The sequence below is a fragment of the Curcuma longa genome, chromosome 6 (genome assembly GCF_044706935.1).
Source record: "Curcuma longa cultivar G26 ecotype Majalengka, Jawa Barat chromosome 6, ITB_CL_G26_1.1, whole genome shotgun sequence".
In the NCBI taxonomy this organism is placed as follows: domain Eukaryota; kingdom Viridiplantae; phylum Streptophyta; class Magnoliopsida; order Zingiberales; family Zingiberaceae; genus Curcuma; species Curcuma longa.
This window is the reverse complement of record NC_133866.1, coordinates 5,628,790-5,650,420: the sequence shown is the minus strand read 5'-3', so window position 1 is coordinate 5,650,420 and position 21,631 is coordinate 5,628,790. Positions and strand designations below refer to the sequence as shown.

The 21,631-nt window shown below is 41.3% G+C and overlaps 4 protein-coding genes and 1 pseudogene across 4 annotated transcripts; 3 read left to right on the top strand and 2 right to left on the bottom strand.

Moving 5' to 3' along the window:
* Window positions 1-237: 237 nt before the first annotated feature.
* On the top strand, window positions 238-3,321 carry LOC141830879 (uncharacterized). Its single transcript, XM_074718327.1, has 3 exons — window positions 238-1,186; window positions 1,287-1,345; window positions 2,779-3,321. Exons 1-3 carry the CDS (start codon window positions 238-240, stop codon window positions 2,947-2,949), a joined length of 1,179 nt encoding a protein of 392 aa, XP_074574428.1. The 3' UTR covers window positions 2,950-3,321.
* A 969-nt stretch (window positions 3,322-4,290) lies between these two features.
* Window positions 4,291-6,156, top strand: LOC141830878 (agmatine coumaroyltransferase-2-like). Its single transcript, XM_074718325.1, has 3 exons — window positions 4,291-5,187; window positions 5,491-6,000; window positions 6,085-6,156. Exons 1-2 carry the CDS (start codon window positions 4,291-4,293, stop codon window positions 5,980-5,982), a joined length of 1,389 nt encoding a protein of 462 aa, XP_074574426.1. The 3' UTR covers window positions 5,983-6,000; window positions 6,085-6,156.
* A 5,272-nt stretch (window positions 6,157-11,428) lies between these two features.
* Window positions 11,429-13,655, bottom strand: LOC141830908 (protein NUCLEAR FUSION DEFECTIVE 4-like; annotated as a pseudogene).
* A 2,670-nt stretch (window positions 13,656-16,325) lies between these two features.
* LOC141830656 (putative WRKY transcription factor 74) lies at window positions 16,326-18,204 on the bottom strand. Its single transcript, XM_074718072.1, has 3 exons — window positions 17,455-18,204; window positions 17,242-17,367; window positions 16,326-17,009 (listed from the first exon to the last, which is right to left on the bottom strand). Exons 1-3 carry the CDS (start codon window positions 18,201-18,203, stop codon window positions 16,862-16,864), a joined length of 1,023 nt encoding a protein of 340 aa, XP_074574173.1. The 5' UTR covers window position 18,204; the 3' UTR covers window positions 16,326-16,861.
* A 1,348-nt stretch (window positions 18,205-19,552) lies between these two features.
* LOC141830498 (protein FAR1-RELATED SEQUENCE 5-like) lies at window positions 19,553-20,272 on the top strand. The gene has a single exon (XM_074717922.1). The coding sequence runs from the start codon at window positions 19,553-19,555 to the stop codon at window positions 20,270-20,272; it is 720 nt and encodes a 239-aa protein (XP_074574023.1).
* Window positions 20,273-21,631: the final 1,359 nt, after the last annotated feature.

The following is a 21,631-nucleotide window of genomic DNA, read 5'->3' as shown; positions in this document are numbered from 1 at the left end:
GTCGAGTTATAAATAAACTTAACACAAATTTAATTTTTTAATGTCACAAAGAAAATTCATAAATAATTTTTTTTGATAAATTTACCTTTAACTATGATCAATTTTTAATTATATATATATATATATATATATTTATTATTTTAGATATTTTATAATTTTATAATGTTTAAAGTAAAATAAACTCCCTATTAAATACCTTCGTCCTTTCCATTTTCTTCGTCTTATCCATTCGTGTTTATGGCCACTCGCCCAGTCCACTCTTCTTCGAAGAGCTCCGTGGCCAGCCAGAGCTCCGCCGCCCACGTCAACGGCGAAGGTCGCCGAGGCTCCTTCTTGCTGCCACACGGGCGAGTTCCAACCCTACGTACGTCCTCCTGGGTCTCCCGCCTCAATCTCAAGCTTCTCCCTCTTCCCCCCGCCGCACAGCCCCCGATTCCCGATGGAAGGAATCTCCGGAAACCCTTCGATCACCCCGGAACCACCTTGGACGTCGCCACCATCGACACCACCCGGATGGCGATCCCTAATCTCGATTCGCCCTTCGTCGCCCGCGGCTACTTAGATCTGTTACAGCGGAGGCTCGTCCCCCAGCCTCGGTCTCCTCCTCCACCGTCGCCGCCGCCGCATTGGATTGTGGTGGACTGCGGAGGAAACGATTCGCTCAATGGGTTCGGACCCTTTCAGTTTAGGCCAAGCTCAGCCCTTCCTCGAGGGGGACCTGGACGCCTTGCAGGTGGCTACAATGGCGGTGGAAGAGTTCTCGTTAAGGACGATTATGGTGAGGTTAGTGGTTGTTTTCCTCTCTTTAGCAAGATGGCTCACCTCGGGGAAGAATTCGATAGGGAAAGAGAAGTTTTTGGATCTGGTAACGGAAGGGAATCTGTTCCCCCGTGCAAGAAATCTGATAACTGGAATTTGTTCTCCCCCTCAAGGAGGAAACTTGATGGGCGTAATCAGGTTACGGTATCTCCATTCTTTAACTCTGCTCACTTGATAGATAGGAGTAGAGGAACAAGAATTGGAAGCACAGGAATCTTGGAGAATCGAGGTCGAATGAGACCTCCAAGTAATTGGGATTCGCCATTGCCTCTTTCCTACTTACCACCAAGTGGGGTTGAACATTTACCATCTTGTAGAGGATTCAAACGACAATTCCCAATTGATCCATGGCGAGCAAGCACTTCTGGTCAGCATTTTTTGGGAGGATAAAACCTCCCTGAGGCATTTGCTTTAATTCGAATAGTTTAGCTAAATACTTAAAGTGTCAAATCTGTTTTCCTCCTCAGGCACTGGACCTTGTGATGCTGTCGGTGATGGCAAGGCTTCTTCAGTTAGAACATCTTGTGTAAGATCATGTTGTCTTTACCTTACTGCCTTAAATTTTATTGGTGGTGATAACTATATAACTTAATAGTGAATAGATTTTCTGTATTTAGTTCATGGTCTATACCATTTTTTGGATATGTCAACTATCGATCTCTGATTAGAACCCACCATCACATGCTCTTAGGCCTAATTAGTAGGTCAGAGGGATTAAACTTCTGCATATCTACTTGATATAGAATCAAAGGAAGAAAATTGAAAAATACTGGAGGAAGAAGATAAGTAGGAACATTAGGTTTAGGTGTGAAGGAGAATGAGAATCATGAATCTCTAACTTAGATCATTCAACTAGAGCTCTTTCTTACCTCAAGTAAGTTAAGAAAACCAATGGTATAAAAAACCTCAAACTGGCTCTGCATATACAATAGTGACACTCTGGAAATCTGACACTTGAAAGAGTTTCAAGTTTGATATATAAATATAAAATAGCAATATGCATTATCTGAAAAAGCAAAAGAACAATCCAAATATCTGTCTCAAATTCACTCAGTTTAAATAGAGTGTGATTTCACTGGATTCATCCAGTCTCTAGATTAAATTGCCGCTCCCTCTTAATTTGGGCAATGTTGTTTTTCTTATTTTCTACTTATTTTTATGGATTTGGATTGGATCATAGTTGAAATAAAGACCAAAGGTAGCTTTCAAGATATCTACACACTGATATGCCACTTTGCAAGACAGTAACAGTTTGATAAACATTGACATAAGAAAGATACAGTAATTAGCAATCAACATTTTGTTGTCTATATTTATGTGCTCATAAAGGTTGTCATTGGAGAAATACTTGGAATGTACATCTGTATATTTCATTGTCAAAGGATCAAAGGTTTAAGAAAATTCCAGTCCTCTCAAGAAGCACATGAGAATATTCTCAGCATGTCAGCACCTCACAATGTTTTTACATAAACTGAGGTTAGATCGAGCATACATGCACAGGGCGGGTGAGAGATAAAATAGGTTACTTAGTGCATTTATTGAGTTCATATCGTTCATATCTTAAGATTGGATCGTCCAATGCATTGAAACCATAACTGAAAGCTGTATTCCACCTCATTGACATAATTATGTGCCTACCTTATATCCTCCCCTTCTTTAGCAAATAAGAAATCAAGGAACACATTGATTATAATCGGGCATCAGCAGCATAATAGTCCACAATTCGGATGGGTATGAATGGTCATTTTAGATTTTTTATGTGTTAATCTACAAGATTGATCTGCCAATCTCCAAGTGATATTCTGGCATACTGAACCTTATTCTGATTGATTTCCAGTTGCACTATTTATTGTCTACTTCCAACCAGAATGCATATTGATTCCTTTCCATTTCTCCTTTTTTAATCTGAAATTCCAAAATTATATGACATGAAACCTACTGTTTCTCTCTCACTGGCAGGATTTTCAGGTCTTGCATCAGAAAACTGCATCAAACCATCTTGACACTACTGTCTGCGCCAATGATCCAGAAAAGCCTGCTTCACTGTGGAACACAAGGAGATTTAAGAGAACTGCAAGTTTTGATGATTCTCTTCCTCTAAAGTTTAGGAAGTTGGGTGGTGATGATTAAGATCCAACTTTCTAAACTCACTGATTGGGACCAATTGATCTACTGAGGGTTAATTGTCTGGAAGTCAACCTTCAAGTATGGTCAGCATTCTGAGCTACCAAAAGAATTCAAGACTTGTTCTTCCATACATCGTAAGGTCCGTGAATCTTCCCATTTGCATTAGTAGTACTACAACTATAAATGTGGGGTCGAGCTACAAATGGGTTCAATAAAGTTTTATGGTCTTAATTTGTATCTACAACCTTCCCATGTTTGATATAAATATCGTTTTGGATGAACAGTGAAGCTATAAGTGAGCAAAACCGAAGTGAGTTCATCTGTGTTTGTATTTGTTTTAGTAAAGGAGCTCGAGTTAAGCTCAATATTAATTGATCTCCAATTTTTATGTTCCAATCTCTTTTGTATGCTTCTGTTAATGATATTGCTCACACAGGAATTTCTTTAGATTATTGAGAATATTCTGAAAACAGAAGATCATTACCTCTAACATTAGATTATACAGCAGCAAAGTAGGTGAGAATAAACTCACAATTTATCACAAGCTAGTTCAATTATAAGCCTGGTTGCAAGATCCTCCTACCAAAATTTACACCAAACAACTTAATTCTATAATCACCTTGTTTGCATCAAAGCGAATTGTTTAGGCATCAAATCAAATAATTTGAGTATCTTCATTCCCCAAAATATATATTTTTATTACTTACTCATAAATTGATTAATCTTATGAGTAATCGGTCTGATCTTACGGAAGTTTTTCATCGGCCGTAGATCGGGAAGCATTCATGAAAGATCATTGTTTAAGAGTCTAATTTGTTATGTCTGAATGACCTAACCACTGTATCATTGCCGGAGTCTCATCCAAAATATGATGTAATATGAGTTCTCAGAAGTCTCATCCAACACTACTCTTTCACATATTTTCTTCATGCACCAAACATTTCTCGAAATTAAATATACATTAATATATAATTTTCTGACATCAAATTCAAACTTAATAAGATGATTGTGTTGTCGTTCAAACCATATATATTACACACTCTTCACGTATCAACTAGTCAGGTACATATGCATCACAATGTCAAAAATAACCTTTATTTATTCATTATTCGCCCCACCAAACAAACACCAGAGTAAAAAAAAATCATCAAATATATTTAGAGTTTTGTGTTAAATTTATAATATGCATGCATGCATGCACACATCATGATCACGTCAAAATTTCCATTGCCCTTCGCCTTATTTAAGCTCCTATGCTCCAACGACAATTAGTCACTTCCTCTCGCCTAATTTAATCTTAATTGAGGTATTTAATTACGGTTTATATTAATTAAAATCCACGCAATGCCGGTGCCGGAGCAAACTTTCCCGGCGTCCACTCCGTCGAGGGTTCGAGTGGTGAGCTCCACCCTCGTGAAGCCCCTCTACGACGCTGGCGCAGGCGATCCACCGCCCGCGACCGGCCTCCGCGTCCGCCTCAGCCATTTCGACAAGATCACTTACGACACCCACATCGCCGTCATCTATGGATTCTCCCCTCCGGTGGCCGTCTCCACTGCCGACATCGCCGTCGGGCTCGCCCGCGCCCTCGCCCACTACCGCGACTGGGCCGGCCGCCTCGCCTTCGACGTCGTTGAGGACGAGCCGTTCGTCCTCCTCAACGACGGCGGCGCTCGATTCGTGGAGGCATCTTCGGACGCCGCCTTCGACCGGGCGGCGCTGACGAAGCCTTCGCCGGCGCTGCTAGCCCTGCACCCGCCGATCCACCCAGTGGGTCCCGAGCTGGTGCAGGTCCAGCTCACGAGGTTCGCGTGCGGAACCCTCACGGTGGGGTTCACGGCTCACCACCTAGTCGCCGACGGCCACGCGGCGAGCAACTTCCTCGTCGCGTGGGGCCGCGCCACGCGCGGACTCCCGATCGATCACCCTCGCGTTATTTACGACAGGGCGGCGCTCTTCCCGCCGCGGCGGCCGCCGCGCGTCGAGTTCGAGCACCGCGGCGCGGAGTTCGCCGCGAGGAAGATGTTCGGCGCCGCCAAGGAGGACCCCCGCAAGGACTGCGTGGTGGTGCACCGCACCCATTTCGGGAAGCAATTCCTCGCCGGACTCAAGTCCAAGGCGTCCGCCACCGCCAGCGGCGGCGAGCCCAGGCGGCCCTTCACCACGTTCGAGTGCCTGGTGGCCCACCTGTGGCGCGTAACTACGCGAGCACGCGGCCTCGACCCGCGCACCACCACTGAGGTACGTAATCTTCAAATTATTAATTAATAATATACTAAAAACATATTTATTAAAAATATTAATTTTTAAATATGAATCAATATATTTGGAAATAAAATTTTGAAACTTTAGGGGATATTTCAAAAATAAGGAAACTTAAAAAAGGCAAAATGCAAATTTTTAATATAAATAAGAAAAACGATACTGAAATGTAGTATGAAATTCAACATGATACATTCAACCATAGATGTGAGCTCACTATATGAATATGAAACCTACTATATAGAGTGTGTTTGAATTTCATACTACATTTTTCACGTCCAGGTGCGGATCTCGGTGGACGGCCGCGGCCGTCTCCGGCCGCGCGTCCCCGACGAGTACTTCGGAAACCTCGTCCTGTGGGCCCTCCCCCGCGCTCCAGCCAGTGACGTGTCCCATCGCCCTCTGGGCCACGCCGCCACCGTCGTGCGCGACGCCATCGCCCGCGTCGCCGACGACCGCTACTTCCGCTCCTTCATCGACTTCGCCAGCTCGCCGGCGGTGCGGGCGGAGGGCCTGGAGACGACGGCCGATGCCGTAGAGTGTGTCATGAGCCCCCACCTCGAGGTCCACAGCTGGCTCCGCTTCCCCTTCCACGACGTCGACTTCGGCGCCGGCCACCCCTTCTGCTTCATGCCGACATACTCGCCGGCGGAGGGAATGATAGTGCTCCTTCCGTCTGTCGCCGGAGACTCCGCCGCCGGCATCGAAGTCTACGTGGCCCTCTTCGACCACAACTTGCCCGCCTTCAACCAGCTCTGTTATCAACTCGACTAATTAATTAAATCAACAGAAGTAATTAATTAAAATTCCTATCCTTCTTTTAATTTCCATTAACTAAAATTCATTCATAAATTCATTTTTGTTTACGCGATGCAGGAATTGGCAGCCACGTGGAGAAACCAAGAAGTTACATAAAGAAATTAAATATTTATATTTTTGCATGGAGAAAAAAAATCAGTAGGATAATGCCCATGCATGGATGGAGTAGTACCAACTAATAATAGACCAATGTAATTATATATATATATTTTGTTGTTATTCTATAAAAAAATTAATGATCATGTGTCTTCTTTTTCAATTTAATTTGCTGATTTAAATTCACATGATAGATAATTATAGTTAAACAATATATGGAGATATATCTCTTGAAGTAATATATATATATACACACATGCACACACACACCAACTCTTAATTATGATAATCCATAAGATGGATTGATTAACTTATCAATTAAACCAAATCTTTGCTAGTCAAAACAGGCTACCTATAAAATTAAACTTGTTCAACTAATTAATTAACTTATTTTCCTACCATCTTCTATGGATTAGCTATGAATCATAGAGTGACGAGATATATATGTTATATGTAGTGGTCATTTATGTGTGTGTCATGAATTAATTAGTATGGTGGATGAGGATTGTGATATATATATCAGATGTCGGCCAATGATGAATAAGTAAGGTATTCAATTAAGTAATTAATTAGTTTTATTTAGGGTTGTAAATAAGTTATGTCAAATTAAATTTTGTGTTTTTTAAGCTTGATTTTATTTTTTTTATCAACTTGTAGGGTTGTAAATAAGTTAAGTCAAATTAAATTTTGTGTTTTTAAGCTTGATTTTATTTTTTTATCAACTTAATTATCTGAATTTGATTTTAATTTGAATTTATTTGATTGTTAAAATTTTTATACTTTTAAAATTATTTAATTGGTTAGTAGTTTGATATTATAAAATTATTTATTCGTTTTGAAAGCTTTTTTTGTTTGATGGAGATGATTCACAATTAATTATGATGGAGAAGGGATTATAATCAACGCAGGATTAAAAATATTTTAATGAAAAATAACAAAAAAAATCCAAATTTATACTACAATAATCTTTACTCAGCAGTCAAAGTCAAAGCAATCTCAGGTGAGAGTGCATAATAAAAGTATTCTTATTGGGTTCCATCTTTGTTCACAATCTTTATTGATCAATATTAACGAGCATAATATGTTGTTCTAAATTATTTATCTAATTTGCATATTGAATGAATATAAGTTTTTTACTCTTAGTATGGTACACCGGATTAACTGTCGGAAAGACTAGTAGGTCGGGTGGACCGAGGGACCCAAGCATTCATGATCCAAATCCCAGCTAGGAGTACACTATAAGATATTTTTCTCCAATTGAATGAAAAATCTAGAATATTGACTATTAAATAAGGAGTCACTTATGCTTTTGGATTTATTATTTGATGGACAAATTAAAGGGAAAGACTAATTGCCTCAGAGATTAGTTGAGCCCAATAACTAAATTAATTATCAAAAAAGAATATAAATAAATTTTTACTAAATAAATACAAAACTTTCTCACAAAAATTTAATTCACTTGCAATATTCCTATTTATTTATTATACATTAAAGATAATTAAAAAAATATTTTATTTTTCTACTATAAAATATTATTTTCTTTGTTTACTAGAGAGGAAGATGAGAAGGACATACAAGGATATACAAATAACAAATAAATTGTCCTTTCGGATTTCCTTTTCCTACCGAAAAAATAAATAAATATTACTGTCTACATTGATTTTCATTAACAATTAATAAACTGTGATCCTAAAAAAAAAGAAAGTAGATTTGTTAGAATTTTATATTGCTATGCTTTTTTCTATATGAGTGAGCTTAATTAATTAATTAAAAGAATATTGATTAAGCAAGTGTTAACTGAACAGGCTCCATGTTAATTAATTAATTAACAGATAAATCTTTTTGGGTAATTAATTTAAGTGACCAAGTGTTGACCTGTGTGTGTATAATTAATTAAGCTAAGTAGTGGCATTATAAATTTAATATATTGTCATCATTTTATAAAGTCCAAATCATTAGGTGAAATAGAACCAAATGAGTAGGTTTTAAGTAAACAAAATTCTAAACCTAGATGATTAGCTAGCTTAAACCCTTTATTGACCGAAATCAGTGGCGTTTCTGAACAAAATAGATGACTACTCCCGATAAGAAAAGTCTTCACGAGAAGAAAATATTGGAATACAATCAAAATCTAAATATACTGGGTTATAAGATGGAGATATCTATATTGGTACGAGGCCTTTTGGGTAAAATTCAAAAATAAAACCATAAAGGCGTGAGCCTAAAGTGAACAATATATATATCTACCGTTTTAGAAATATATATGAATTTCATCGGATCTAACAGTGATATTTATGTGCAGTGGTACCATGTGGGGACTCTCATAAAGGAATGATTGGGGAGCTCTTAGTAAGGGATCTATTGGGACCGTTAAGGGGATGAGTCCGTTAGAATCTGGATCAATAAGGGGTCCGTTGGGACCGTTAAGGGTTCTCAGTAGTCTTTTGTTTGAGGGGTAGATTGTTGGAATACAATCAAAGCCAAAAACAAAATCATGAGAGCGTGAGCTCAAAGTGGACGATATCATACCGTTTTAGAGATATATATGGATTCTATCGGATCTAATAGAAAACTCTTTTCTTTTACCGCTTTAAAGCGTTCTATCAATGAAAAATTTACGACACCATATGTGTAAGATCATCTTTAAAGAATTGAACAGTTGAACTACAATAACTGTGAAGTCTGAATCGACTTTGACACATGGATTAGTAGGTGGTGTGGTGCAATGAATTCAGCCGGAAACTTGACTATTGAAGAAAACTATGGAGTCGGTTCATCGCAATGCTTTATTTTGTCAAAGATATAGAAATTAAAGAGATCAACATCAACAAGAAGAGGAAGACGAAGACGAAGACGAAGAGTGTGCTGGACAAGATTACAACGTAACTTAGTGGTGGTTGGCCAGTCATTAATTTCTATATGAATTAGCTTAGAGAATCAAAGAACCTTCTTTAGGTCTCTTTGCTCGCGGAAAGGGTGGTTTTGCGGTCAATTACAATAGATGGATCAACCAAGTTTAATGTTGACGTAGCAGAAGCTATTGAATTCGTTGATTTGCGGATGAATACCGAAATAATTTTTTAAAATATGATGATTCAATGAAAGAATACAAGAGTTAGGCAAAGCAAACTTGACAATGGAAATATTATTAATCAAAATAATTACCTCTTCTGCAAAACCCAAATTTAAAATGAAAGAAATATATAAATCTCTACACGTGCTACGATATAACACGAAAAGCATCTCATTTGGATACTCAAATTAAAAGTTAGTCTTTGGAAATTGCTTTGTTGTTTTCATATCAAATACTAATAAGCCTAGTTTGGTTCACATTTGAAATTACTCGAGTTTGGTTGAATAGATTCGATTCGGTTGAGTCGTGAGTGTGTATAGTTTGTGTTGTGGTGGATTAGTTGACACCTTGTGGAACGAAAGAGGGTTGGTGCAATTGTGTGGGCTGATGTGGCTTGGTTGAGCATGTTTGTGATGAATCGGGTGGGGTCCAAAGAGGCTAGTGGAGCTAGTGTCGGTTGAGTAGTAGTTCAAATTAAGGGGGGTCGATCGAAGATGTTGCAGGTGGAGAAAATTTCATCATCATTGTTACGGGCGTAAGATACGGAGGCGGATTCGATCGCGAAGGAGGCCCGAACCGAGTCAACCATCCGGAAGTAGTCGACCAGGGCACTACAGCCCGAATCCGAATCCCTGGGTAACCACCCGAATGGGTCCCACCCGAGTCCGATAGGCCGGTTTGAAAGTAGAAGATTCGGATAATCCCGCCGAGCCGACTCCCGGCCAGCTCGACTGATCAGTATACCCGACTCGTCCCATGGAATCGGGGCAGAATAAGACTCTCCTTCACTGACCACTCCCCTTCTTGTACTATAGTCAGATATCTGACACCCCCTCACTAGGTATGGTAATGCGCCGCCTAACGTACGCCCCCTACAAGCGGCGTACAAACAGCATTAAAGACGCCACTCCCTGCCGGTACGGAGTGTACTCTAGGGGTAAACTCCACCTTACCTCGGCCGTGGTACGAACCTCTATCTCAGTATATAAGGAGCGCCCCCTCTCAGGGGCCAGGTATGCTCTTCTGATTCTGAGCCATCTTTCCTTCATCATTTTTCTCCAGATCGTTGACTTAGGCATCGGAGTGGTCGCGCCGGTCACACCGGCCTTCCTCCTCACGGTGTTTGTGCTCGCAGGTCCCCGGCGATCTTAGGTGTCTTCTCTTCGTCTTCACCCCGGAGTGTTGCTGAGGAGAGGTTGCTCATCCAGAAGCGATTCTTGACGGGAACAATCATCATCATCATCATCATCATCACCATCACCATCACCATCACTATCACCATCATCATGTTTGTAACATGTTCCCTCGTTTGATGACTTCGAATTATCTTCAATAAGCTATGTAGCAAATGCACATCCAATAAGCTAGTTTACACATTTTTTTGTGATGATCCAAGTGTCTAGATTTCGCCCGACTAATCTAGAAGATAGACGGTCTTCTGCTCTCGATTCGCCTTCCGATTAAATTAGGAGCATAACTTATGCGCACTTAAAAGGTCAATCTCTAATATTTGTTCCTATTAAAATTCAAACTCCAGTCTTCTTACTTGTCCCCTAAGTGTTTTATCAGTATTAAAAAAATATCTAAGGATTTTCTAAAACAATTATCTTCTAAACCCCTAAATTTTACTGCTAAAGATAAACTTAAAGCCCTTTGCATGTGGCTAAAGGTGAAGATGTTTAGTTCAGACGCCCTCAATATCGATCCCATAGCGATTTGAAGAGAGTAAATCATAGTGATCGAGCGACCTTTTCAAATGGAAGGGATTGTATTCCCCAAGGAATTGTTCCTTTGGGGATTCGATCTGTCATAATCTACCACTGAATACTAACTCGGTTATGGTTTAAAGCTCTTTGCATATATACCACACATATTGCTCTTAAAAGCCCATAACATTGGGCCCCCAATCATGAATGACTAAAAGCCCAAAAGCCCAAATGGTTCAACATCATCATCCATTCTTGAAGGAACTTTTATATATTTAAGCCAAGGGATCTCTCAATAGTTAAGATTCCTATACCCTTTTAAAATATATTTAAAAGCCTTCTTAATATTAATTAAGCATGCTTAACAAAATCCTCCTACTTAATTAATACACTTTTATTGAAGTTGGAGTCAAATCTTAACCTTCAATTATCAAAAAAGGACAGAAGAAAGAACGTGAAGAAGTAGCATTGGCATTGCCCGACACTCAATCTTGAGCTTTACTCCTCTGCAAATGTCGGCCTCAAAATATTATTTATGAACAGAAAAATCTTTCCTAGATCCACCAAATCTAACTGCCAAGTATCTAAAAAGATTATGACATCTTCTTCTTTCATTCTTCTCATCTAGACTTGTAAGTGTTTGAGAAAAAACTAGGGTAAGATTTCTTGCTTATCTTATTTTTCCATGTTTATATATCTTAGATTCTGTTTGGGATTAATAGATTTTCTTTACCTGGTATAGTAATTTGATTCTAACAAAATCTAAGTACTTAATTAGTAAAAGAGTTTACAAAATCTAAGTACTTAATTTTATTGTTTTGCTATTTCCAGGGCTCTCCTCTGTCGCCGGCGCCGGCGCCGGAGCAGCTGGTTTCTTCCTATCTCGGTCGTGGAGCTCTCCTTCGAAGCTGAACCATGCCGTGGCCGTCGTCTCCTGCTCCGCCGCCTCCCTTTGCTGCCTGAATTTGGCGTAGATGTCTCCTTTGTAGAATTCCTTCGTCCTCCACACCAGCACCAGCGACACCGCGGCGCCGACCACCGTCACCGCCGTGATTATGAGAAACGACATCCTGAAGCACTCCACGCCGATGCAGGTCAGGTCCCTGTCATCGCCGGAGCTGCCGAAAGCCTTTCTCTGCTTCCTCGCCTCCACGTCGTACAAGTGCCCTGCCACCCTCACGTTGAGGAGGTAGGACCCCAGCGGGCTGGCGGCGCCGCCGAGGTTGTACAGCGTCGAGTAGTACTTGAGCCCGAAGAGCTCGGATATGATCGCGAAGATCAACGGCCACTGCGCGCCGAAGCAGAAACCGATCACGACGGAGGCGAAATAGAGGGAGTTGGGAACGCCGAATGCGATGAGGAGGTGGCCGACGCAGGAGAGGAGGTGCACCGCCGTCAGCATCAGTGGCCGTGGAAACTTGAACTTGCTGAGAAGAATCTCCGACGCGAAGCCGGTGGTAACTCTGCCGGCGTAGTTCCAGATGCTGACGAGGGTAACGAACGTGCCGACGCTCCGCTTGGGGTACCCCAACGACTCCCCGATCTGCGCCAAGTTGTCGATCGCCGTCAGAGTCCCGCCGACGCCGCAGATGATGGCGACGAACAGCACCAGCATGTCGAGGCTCACCAGCGCTTGCAGAATCGAATAGTCCTCGCCGCGCGCAGGCGGCCGGAACATCTCCCTCGCGCACCGCACCACCGCTTGCAGAATCGCTCTCGCCGCGCGCAGGCGGCCGGAACATCTCCTCGCGCACCGCACCACCGCCTGCTCTTTCCTCACTTCCCTCGGTGATGACAATCGGAGCCGTCGGCGATGGTGCTTTCTTGACGGTTATGCTGATCGGGGCTGGGTTTCCGAGGTCTTGTTTTCTCCGGTGGAAGGTATTGAGTTCTTCCTTGACGACGACGGCGAGGGGGAGAAGGAGGAGGAGGACTACGACTGTGGCGCTGATGTCGTATTCAGGGCGAGAGAAGTTGCCGGCGGTTTTCTCTACGACGATGGCAACGAGGAGGTAGGCGGCGAGGGCAAGGGAGATGTAAAGGAAGTAGAAGAAGGCGCGGGGAGTCTTCCCCGACGGCGAGGAAGCTTCGACGCTCATGATGCGAATGGTGTGGACGAAGACGATGGAAACGGCGGCGGGGAGCCAGGCGATGAGGAGGACCAGCGACTTGGAATCGTCGAAGTAGATGGCGTAGTAGAGCTGCGTGATGATGGCGCCGCTAAGGCCGACGAATCCCTTGAGCAGGCCGATGACGATGCCGCGGTTCGCCGGGAAATTCTTGACGCAGGTGACGAGGGCGCCGGTGTTGGCGAACGTTTGGGAGTTGGCGCCGACACAGATATAGAGGCACATGAGCCAGACGCGGGGTGGCGCGGTGCGGCCAGTGATGGCGAGGTAGATCATGAGGTAGCCGAAGAGGTTCATGGCGGCGCCGAGGGAGAGTACGACCCACGGCGGCGTGACCTCATTGATGAGGCCGGAGAGGATTCCGACGTTGGCGCCGAGGTCCTTGAAGAAGGAGATGGTGTTGAGGGTGGACTGGTCGTAGCCCAAGGAAGTCTTGATGTCCTTGGAGTAGATGGAGAAGATGTAGGTGGCGCCGGCGGCCGCCATGATCAGGAACGAAGAGAAGAACATGAACCACCGCCCGCGCACCACCTGAACAGCTAATCGGAAGTGGTCGAGCTTCATGCCGTCTCCAGAAACCGCGGCGGCGCCGCCGCCGGAAAAATCCATCTCTCACCTAGACTCAGTGGCTCTTGCTCTGTTTTATGCTCTGTTTTGGAGGAGAGAAAGCTTTAATGCCTTAAATTTTTTTAATATTAAATTTTAGTTTAATTTAATTATTTGGAGCAAAATAGAAGAATAAAAAGATAAAATTATTCGATTTTATTTATTTAGAACGAACTGTAAAAGAAATAATAAATTAATTCAATACACAAGCTTTACCACATAAAAAAAACATCTTATTTATTTTAAAAATAATCCTTTGGTCCAAATTAATTATTTTTTAAAAAATATATAATTTTAGATGCAAACAAAATTGAATAATGCCATAGGATTCCTCAATTTCTGGATAATTTGTCTACTCCATGAAGACGTTATAAATTCCATCTAAAAGTTGTTTTTTTTCTCAAAAAATTAAATTAAAATGTCAAAATTTGTTTTTTTCCCTGATGAACAAATCAATGAGGAGATGTGATATTATATTGTGTGAATCATGTTTCATGAGTGTGACTTCACAAGTAACCAAACAAAAAACAGGTTGGCAATCTTACAAATCAATCTCTACCACAAAAAAACTACAATTTTAAATTTTCTTTTCACCGATCTAACTAGTTGGATTGCACAAATACTTACGGTTGAACCGAAGTTAGTTATACATTGAAGAATCAAATTTAGAGGCCAATGCCATCTATAATGAATCAAGGTTAACACTTTAGTAAAAAAATGAAATTCGTCATCCCAGTAATCTTATACAGTCACATATATATGTGTATTTGTGCCATTTGTATCATTGTTTGAGTAATATGTGAAAGATTAAATCTTCATTTTGATGAGCTAATACAAGATTAACAATAACAAATAATAATTATCATTAAAAAAAATTAAATCCATAGAATGGTTGTCTGAAACATCATAAACAAATTCAGAACAATGATTATGAATATCATTAAAAAATTAAATCCATAGAATGGTTGTCTGAAACATCATAAACAAAATCAGAACAATGATTATTTATAAAAGAATTTAGAGAACTTATTGTGTGGGACAAGAGGGGTATAGGCTAAATGTATGCATTAGTTTGCTTATATCAACCCATCTAGGCATAGAATGACTAATGAGGGAAACCTCAGTGAAAATAAGATAAATCTAGTAATCGATAAGCAACACATAAATGCTGTTTTTTCTCCTTCATACTAGAGCCCACCTATGATCGGTAGCCAGAGATATTTTACTTTTGAGATACAATCAAAATTTCACATTAAAAATACATAAAAAAGATCTTGAAATTATACGATAGAAGATATTTTATTGGTATGAGACTTTTTAGATATAGTCCAAAAAAAATCATAAACACTTAGGTTTAAAATGGACAATATCATATAGTTATGAAAATATATATAGATTCCATAGTATAATAAAGCCTGAAATTAAATGCCCATATTAAACTAGACGATAAGCTAAATTGTTCCATACAAAAAAAAGCTAACTTTAGCATGGTGAAGTAGAACGCCTAGAACAAGAAGAATTGAGATCCCACGAATGAATATTCAAGAGAAGAGAAGAGAACAAAGCATCGAAGTAATATGAACCAACCGCAATGCGTATTATCAAAGCAAGACAGACCGAATCCTTGATCAATTTCGATCCGCGGGAACAAAAAAGAGAGCAAAAGATTCCTCTTTTCTGAAAGGGGGAAAAAATCGGCGACGGAAAAGGAATAGTCACCTGACGGTGAAGGGGTTGGAGGAGCCCTCGACGGGGAAATCCACCAATCAGGAGGCGGCGGACGCGGTCGCGGGCAAGGAGATGGTCGAGGCGGACGCCTCTCCGAGGATTCGACCTCTGCAGCATCAGGCTGGCTGGGAACGCGGCGGCCGCAGCGAGGAGAAGGATCACCGGCGGTTTCCACGTCCCCCGCATGCCGACGACCATCCCCGCTCCTCGCGTCCTGGTTTCTTCTTCCCCTTCCTCCCTCTCTATTTAGACTCTTTTCCTATATATACATACATCTTTCAGACAAATAGTTTCCAAATCGGGAAGGAAAGCTGACGTGGCTTGTAGACACAGATATTGTCGGACGACGTGGAGACACATGATTAGGCACAAGATTTGACGGATTTTGTGCCATATCAGTTTCACTACTGATTTCTTCTTTTTTTTTTTTAGGTGAAATTTGGTTGTTATGAAGAAGAAATATTTGAACAAAACAGTTTCGAAGATTGAGCGAAGACAAGATTTTGATTGGTTTATTCTAAAATAATCCGCGTTTCTAAAAATATCCCAAGTAATGAATTATGAATGTGATGCACTTGATTTTTGTCTCTCCATTGAACATCACATTACCTTAACTTGTAGAATGTTTATGCATAAATGAATTGACATCGTTTTGCAATTTATGCTTCACTAAGACTTACCCTCTTTGATGTTTCTGGTCGCAGATATACTCTACGAATCTTGGTTGCGGGCAATGACGTAAGCTCTATTTGCATAGCTTCTTATCCCCAAAGCATCCATCACCAAATCCCACTTCCCACAAGAACAAAAAACTAGGGTTTCCATGGTTTCCAACAAACAAAGTTGGTGGAGGTGGAAAAGCTAAGTGGAATCCTCTCATCTACTTTTTTGATACACTTCCAACTAGTTTCTATGAAGTGATGATGCAATCAACCATGGCCTTATTCAACAAGCCCCTAACATTCATTATGACTAATCGGTACGAGCAAAAGTTTTCTAATACTATGTCGAATTGAAGTAGAACATGCTCGATCGCAGTCTGATTAGTCACTCAGCATCCGTTCCACTCGTCGATGTGGGATCCATTGCCATAGAACATCTAGCTTAGACATTGGAAGAGGTTCATGGAGGCATGGCCTTTATCTTTGCTCTATCACACTTCTGGTGGACAACATGAGTGGAATGACCGAAATTGAAAACAAAGTGGAAACTCTTACCTAAATAAAGTGGAATGCAGAACCACAAAACTCCACTGCCTGACTTGTTCTCCATTGTCGACTTCACACAAGTTTTGCTTTCGTGACATCAGTTATACTTCCCAGTTCTGGACCATTGTTTCACATTTATACATTGGCACGCACGCGAGGAGGAAGATGCTGCAACTTGGAGCAGCTCATGTTCCAACCCTCAATCGGCGGTGTGATGGCCCAAAGAGGAAGGCGAAATGGAAAATGTTCAAAGGAGGCAAATGTGAATGATGAAACCTTTTGAAATTTTTACGTCTGGGGAGACTGAGTAAGCAATTGGGCATGGTCGTGCTCGCCTTCGTAGGTGACGATGAGCATCGAAGGATCTTCCAAGCACCTTTCAACATGTTTCCTTGCAGGGCAGCAGCCCCGCGTGCCACTGCATTTGTAGTATCCCCTGCAAGTGCAAATTTCTGCTTTTTTAAGACAAAATTCAGTTGCAAAATTATACAAACAAAGAATTAGCAGTTCTACACAACTAGAACACTTTAAGCGAAAGTTCTTAAAGTTTGATGGAACAAAACGCTCCAATTGCCAATTGTGCTTATAACCTTCTTGGTTTGTAATGAGTGTAGTAGCTCGGAGAAGAAAACAAGTAGATGAATGGAGATTGATGTGTGATAGAATACCTAGGATGGGGGGAACCCTTGATTGGCTTTTGCCCGTACTTCCTCCAAGAATACTCGTCGGGAGGGATATCAGTTAGCTTATTACTGACAGCAGGAACCTTAATGGATCTCTTAACTCTTAGCTTCCTAAAGATAACACATTTAACAAGTGTTAAGTCGAATGGCTTCAACTGCAAGTTCAATTCTGAATGATAATAACATCCATAACTTTACCTTCTCTTTGAGCTATGATACCGGTCGCTTGTGGCACATTTGCCATTTCCATCTTCCCCTCTACATATACACCTCTGCTTGGGAGGATGGTGGGGGTTCACTGAGTCAGATAATGCTGGTCCACCAATCAGATGGAATGATTTGCCACCCAAGCTAGCCACACTATGATCCATGCTTAGCGACGACAAGAAGGATGTCGTTGTTGAGGACGGTGCATGACTAGAACCCTCAAACTTGAGGTTAATGACACTATTACTCCTTTGAAACATGTTCGCCTGAAGCTTCATCTTCTGGTGAAGCTGAAACCTTGGATCATTTTGTGGCTGGCGTTGAGGAAACTGGTGCAAACTCAACGGTAAGGCCTGTTGTTCTTGGTTCTCGAAGAAGCGCCTTTGTGATATTCGGGACATGTACATGGCACTTGAATCCAAGAGCTGTATTTTTCCCTCTAAAATGTTTCTTTGGAGGAGCTGTGTCGGGTTAGAACCGTGCTCCATCTTGGGCAACAATTGATGGTCCGAGAGGAGCTTATGATTGGAGGTGGATATAACTTTGTCAGCAACCCTAACTCTGCCATGGCCAGAACTCCTATCTAGCAAAGAAACTACCTTTCTGAAACCTGCAATGGCATCCCCTGTCTCAGACAACAAATTTCCAGACTGGGCTTGATCTTGAGGCTGGAAGATGAGGCTCAGTACTCTGTGGCAACTCTCCACAGCAGTTATATTAGCTTTCTCCACCTCCTCCATCTCAAAACCACAGCTCTAAATCAACCCTAAAAATCCCATTTTTAGGGCATCAGTGGATTAAGAGAAGTCCCAAACTGCAAATACTAAGGACGTTCTAAGAATCTAGCCGCCATACCAAAATAATAGATATTAAAAGATTGAGACGCAACAAATACATGATTGAGTAAGATGATAAGAGATCAAAACGAAAGAACAAACAATCTCCACCAAATTGTTCTAACAAAAGACGCTGTAGAAACCCAAACTAAACCGACTTCGGCATATTAAAAAAAATCATCAAGATCATATTTTGTAACGAAGTTGGACTGTAAGCATCAGAAATCAGACTCCTTGAGCTACGTTGCACGAAGTATAAGATTAAACTCAAAAAATGCTAAGAGAGGCATCAATTCGAGCGCCGCGAGGAAGCAGTAATTAATTAAGTTAAAAATATATATATATATATATACAGATATGATATACTGCGCAACTCATTTGCGCGAGCCGTCCGCGACATCTGACGTGGCGAGAAGTTTCACTGTGCATCTCCGTCGACAGCGTGGCGCTAGCAATAAACAAACTTTCATCCCGCGTTTTCCAAAATCCCAAAATCCAAAATCGCGCGGCTGAATCTTCATTTGCTCCACGGCGTCGGGCGAAAATCGCTATTGGATCCCTAGCTTCCCTAGCCGGTACCAGACGCCACGAGAAGACGCCGCCGCCACACAATCTCGGCGAGCCGTCGGCGTCCATTTGGGGCGAGAAGGCGCCGCCCCCTGGATTCGTCAACAGACTCATCTTCGAAGGTCCCTACCTTCCCTAGCCCGTACTAGACGCTGCGCCGCCGCCACACAATCTCTGGGAGCCGTCGGCGTCCATTCCCCGCGAGAAAAAGGCGCCCCCCGTGCCTTCGTCGGCCGACTCTTCTTCGTAGTTCCATTCTCTTGTTCTATTTATGTTTGGACAGAAATACTTCTGTTCCAATCTTATGTTCCATGTGTTCCTTCTTCGATTTCTTTCAATTTCTGGTAAATAATGTCAATTGTCAATTTTTCTTTAAAAGGTAAACCGGCATCTTATCATTCTTTATAATTTTTTGCTATGGTTGATGTAGGCATGGTGCACTTTTATGGCTTAATTATTACCTTAAATTAGCAGATAAGATTAATAAAATGCATAAAACAGCAAGATTTAGAGAATTTGAAATGCATAATAAAATTAGTATGTTCTGTTTCTATAGAAAATAGAGTGAAAATAATTTAAATGTTTTGTCATCTTATCTTGTTTATGTATATTTGACTTAAAATATTATTATTACTATATGGTAATATGCAGAGGGTCAGTTAATCTGAATCTGACATTTCCCAACAATGGAAGGAAATCAGGGTAATGATGATCTATATACTCCTGAAGTAGCAGATGATCGAAAGCCAAAATTTGGGATGGAATTCACATCAATAGAGGAGGCATTTGCTTTTTACAACCAATATGCAAGAGAAGCCGGATTTAGTGCAAGGATGAATAATAGCAAGAAAGATAAGGTGACTAATGAAGTAGTTTGGAAAGCATTTGTATGCTATAAACAAGGACATACTGATGATCAACGGAATAAACAGACAAAAGGTGAAGGTGATCAACAAAGAAAGGAAAGACAACGTGGCGAAGTTAGAACTGGATGTAAGTCAATGATTTCAATTGTAAAGAACCAAACTGGATGTAATTGGAGGGTCGCTAAGTTTGTGGAAAGTCATAATCATCCACTCTCAACTCCCTCAAAGGTCCATTTATTACGCTCACATCGTAGTGTTTCAGCAGCAAAAAAGAAATTGACACAACAGTTTTCAGAGGCCAATGTGCCAACTTGTCAACAAATGCGAATATTGGAGATAGAGTATGGAGGGCCTGAGTTAGTTGGTTGCACAGAAAGAGATATTAGAAACTATGAGCAGGAGCTAAGAGAAGCAGAAAAAGGTATTGATGCCGAAACACTAATTGAGCTATTTGCAAGTGAAAAAGAGAAGAATCCTGGGTTTTTCTATGAATATGAGACTGATTCAGATAAAAGATTTAATAGATGTTTTCAGTTCTAACTTCGCCACGTTGTCTTTCCTTTCTTTGTTGATCACCTTCACCTTTTGTCTGTTTATTCCGTTGATCATCAGTATGTCCTTGTTTATAGCATACAAATGCTTTCCAAACTACTTCATTAGTCACCTTATCTTTCTTGCTATTATTCATCCTTGCACTAAATCCGGCTTCTCTTGCATATTGGTTGTAAAAAGCAAATGCCTCCTCTATTGATGTGAATTCCATCCCAAATTTTGGCTTTCGATCATCTGCTACTTCAGGAGTATATAGATCATCATTACCCTGATTTCCTTCCATTGTTGGGAAATGTCAGATTCAGATTAACTGACCCTCTGCATATTACCATATAGTAATAATAATAATTTAAGTCAAATATACATAAACAAGATAAGATGACAAAACATTTAAATTATTTTCACTCTATTTTCTATACAAACAGAACATACTAATTTTATTATGCATTTCAAATTCTCTAAATCTTGCTGTTTTATGCATTTTATTAATCTTATCTGCTAATTTAAGGTAATAATTAAGCCATAAAAGTGCACCAGCCTACATCAACCATAGCAAAAAATTATAAAGAATGATAAGATAATATAGAGAATCAAGAAAGCATACAGCGTAGTGTGGATAATGTTGAGCTTCTCCTGTATGACCAATGGAATGCCGAACTCAGATGAGGGCTTCCACCATTTGAATAAGGGAGGGCGAGTGGAGGTTGATAGTCTGCTTTTGAGTACCGTTTCCCAGCCAGCCGGTTTACCTTTTAAAGAAAAATTGACAATTGACATTATTTACCAGAAATTGAAAGAAATCGAAGAAGGAAGACATGGAACATAAGATTGGAACAGAAGTATTTCTGTCCAAACATAAATAGAACAAGAGAATGGAACTACGAAGAAGAGTCGGCCGACGAAGGCACGGGGGGCGCCTTTTTCTCGCGGGGAATGGACGCCGACGGCTCCCAGAGATTGTGTGGCGGCGGCGCAGCGTCTAGTACGGGCTAGGGAAGGTAGGGACCTTCGAAGATGAGTCTGTTGACGAATCCAGGGGGGCGGCGCCTTCTCGCCCCAAATGGACGCCGACGGCTCGCCGAGATTGTGTGGCGGCGGCGTCTTCTCGTGGCGTCTGGTACCGGCTAGGGAAGCTAGGGATCCAATAGCGATTTTCGCCCGACGCCGTGGAGCAAATGAAGATTCAGCCGCGCGATTTTGGATTTTGGGATTTTGGAAAACGCGGGATGAAAGTTTGTTTATTGCTAGCGCCACGCTGTCGACGGAGATGCACAGTGAAACTTCTCGCCACGTCAGATGTCGCGGACGGCTCGCGCAAAACAGTTGCGCAGTATATCATATCTGTAT

Excerpts from the sequence above, each read along its gene's own strand:
- LOC141830878 (XM_074718325.1), top strand. The coding sequence starts at position 4,291 with ATGCCGGTGCCGGAGCAAACTTTCCCGGCGTCCACTCCGTCGAGGGTT. Across the intron at positions 5,188-5,490 it reads ACCCGCGCACCACCACTGAG|GTGCGGATCTCGGTGGACGG; the intron begins GTACGTAATCTT and ends TTTCACGTCCAG.
- LOC141830498 (XM_074717922.1), top strand. The coding sequence starts at position 19,553 with ATGGAAGGAAATCAGGGTAATGATGATCTATATACTCCTGAAGTAGCA.
- LOC141830656 (XM_074718072.1), bottom strand. The coding sequence starts at position 18,203 with ATGGAGGAGGTGGAGAAAGCTAATATAACTGCTGTGGAGAGTTGCCAC. Across the intron at positions 17,368-17,454 it reads TATCATAGCTCAAAGAGAAG|GAAGCTAAGAGTTAAGAGAT; the intron begins GTAAAGTTATGG and ends TGTTATCTTTAG. Across the intron at positions 17,010-17,241 it reads AAGGGTTCCCCCCATCCTAG|GGGATACTACAAATGCAGTG; the intron begins GTATTCTATCAC and ends TTGCACTTGCAG.
- LOC141830879 (XM_074718327.1), top strand. The coding sequence starts at position 238 with ATGGCCACTCGCCCAGTCCACTCTTCTTCGAAGAGCTCCGTGGCCAGC. Across the intron at positions 1,187-1,286 it reads ATGGCGAGCAAGCACTTCTG|GCACTGGACCTTGTGATGCT; the intron begins GTCAGCATTTTT and ends TTTCCTCCTCAG. Across the intron at positions 1,346-2,778 it reads CTTCAGTTAGAACATCTTGT|GATTTTCAGGTCTTGCATCA; the intron begins GTAAGATCATGT and ends TCTCACTGGCAG.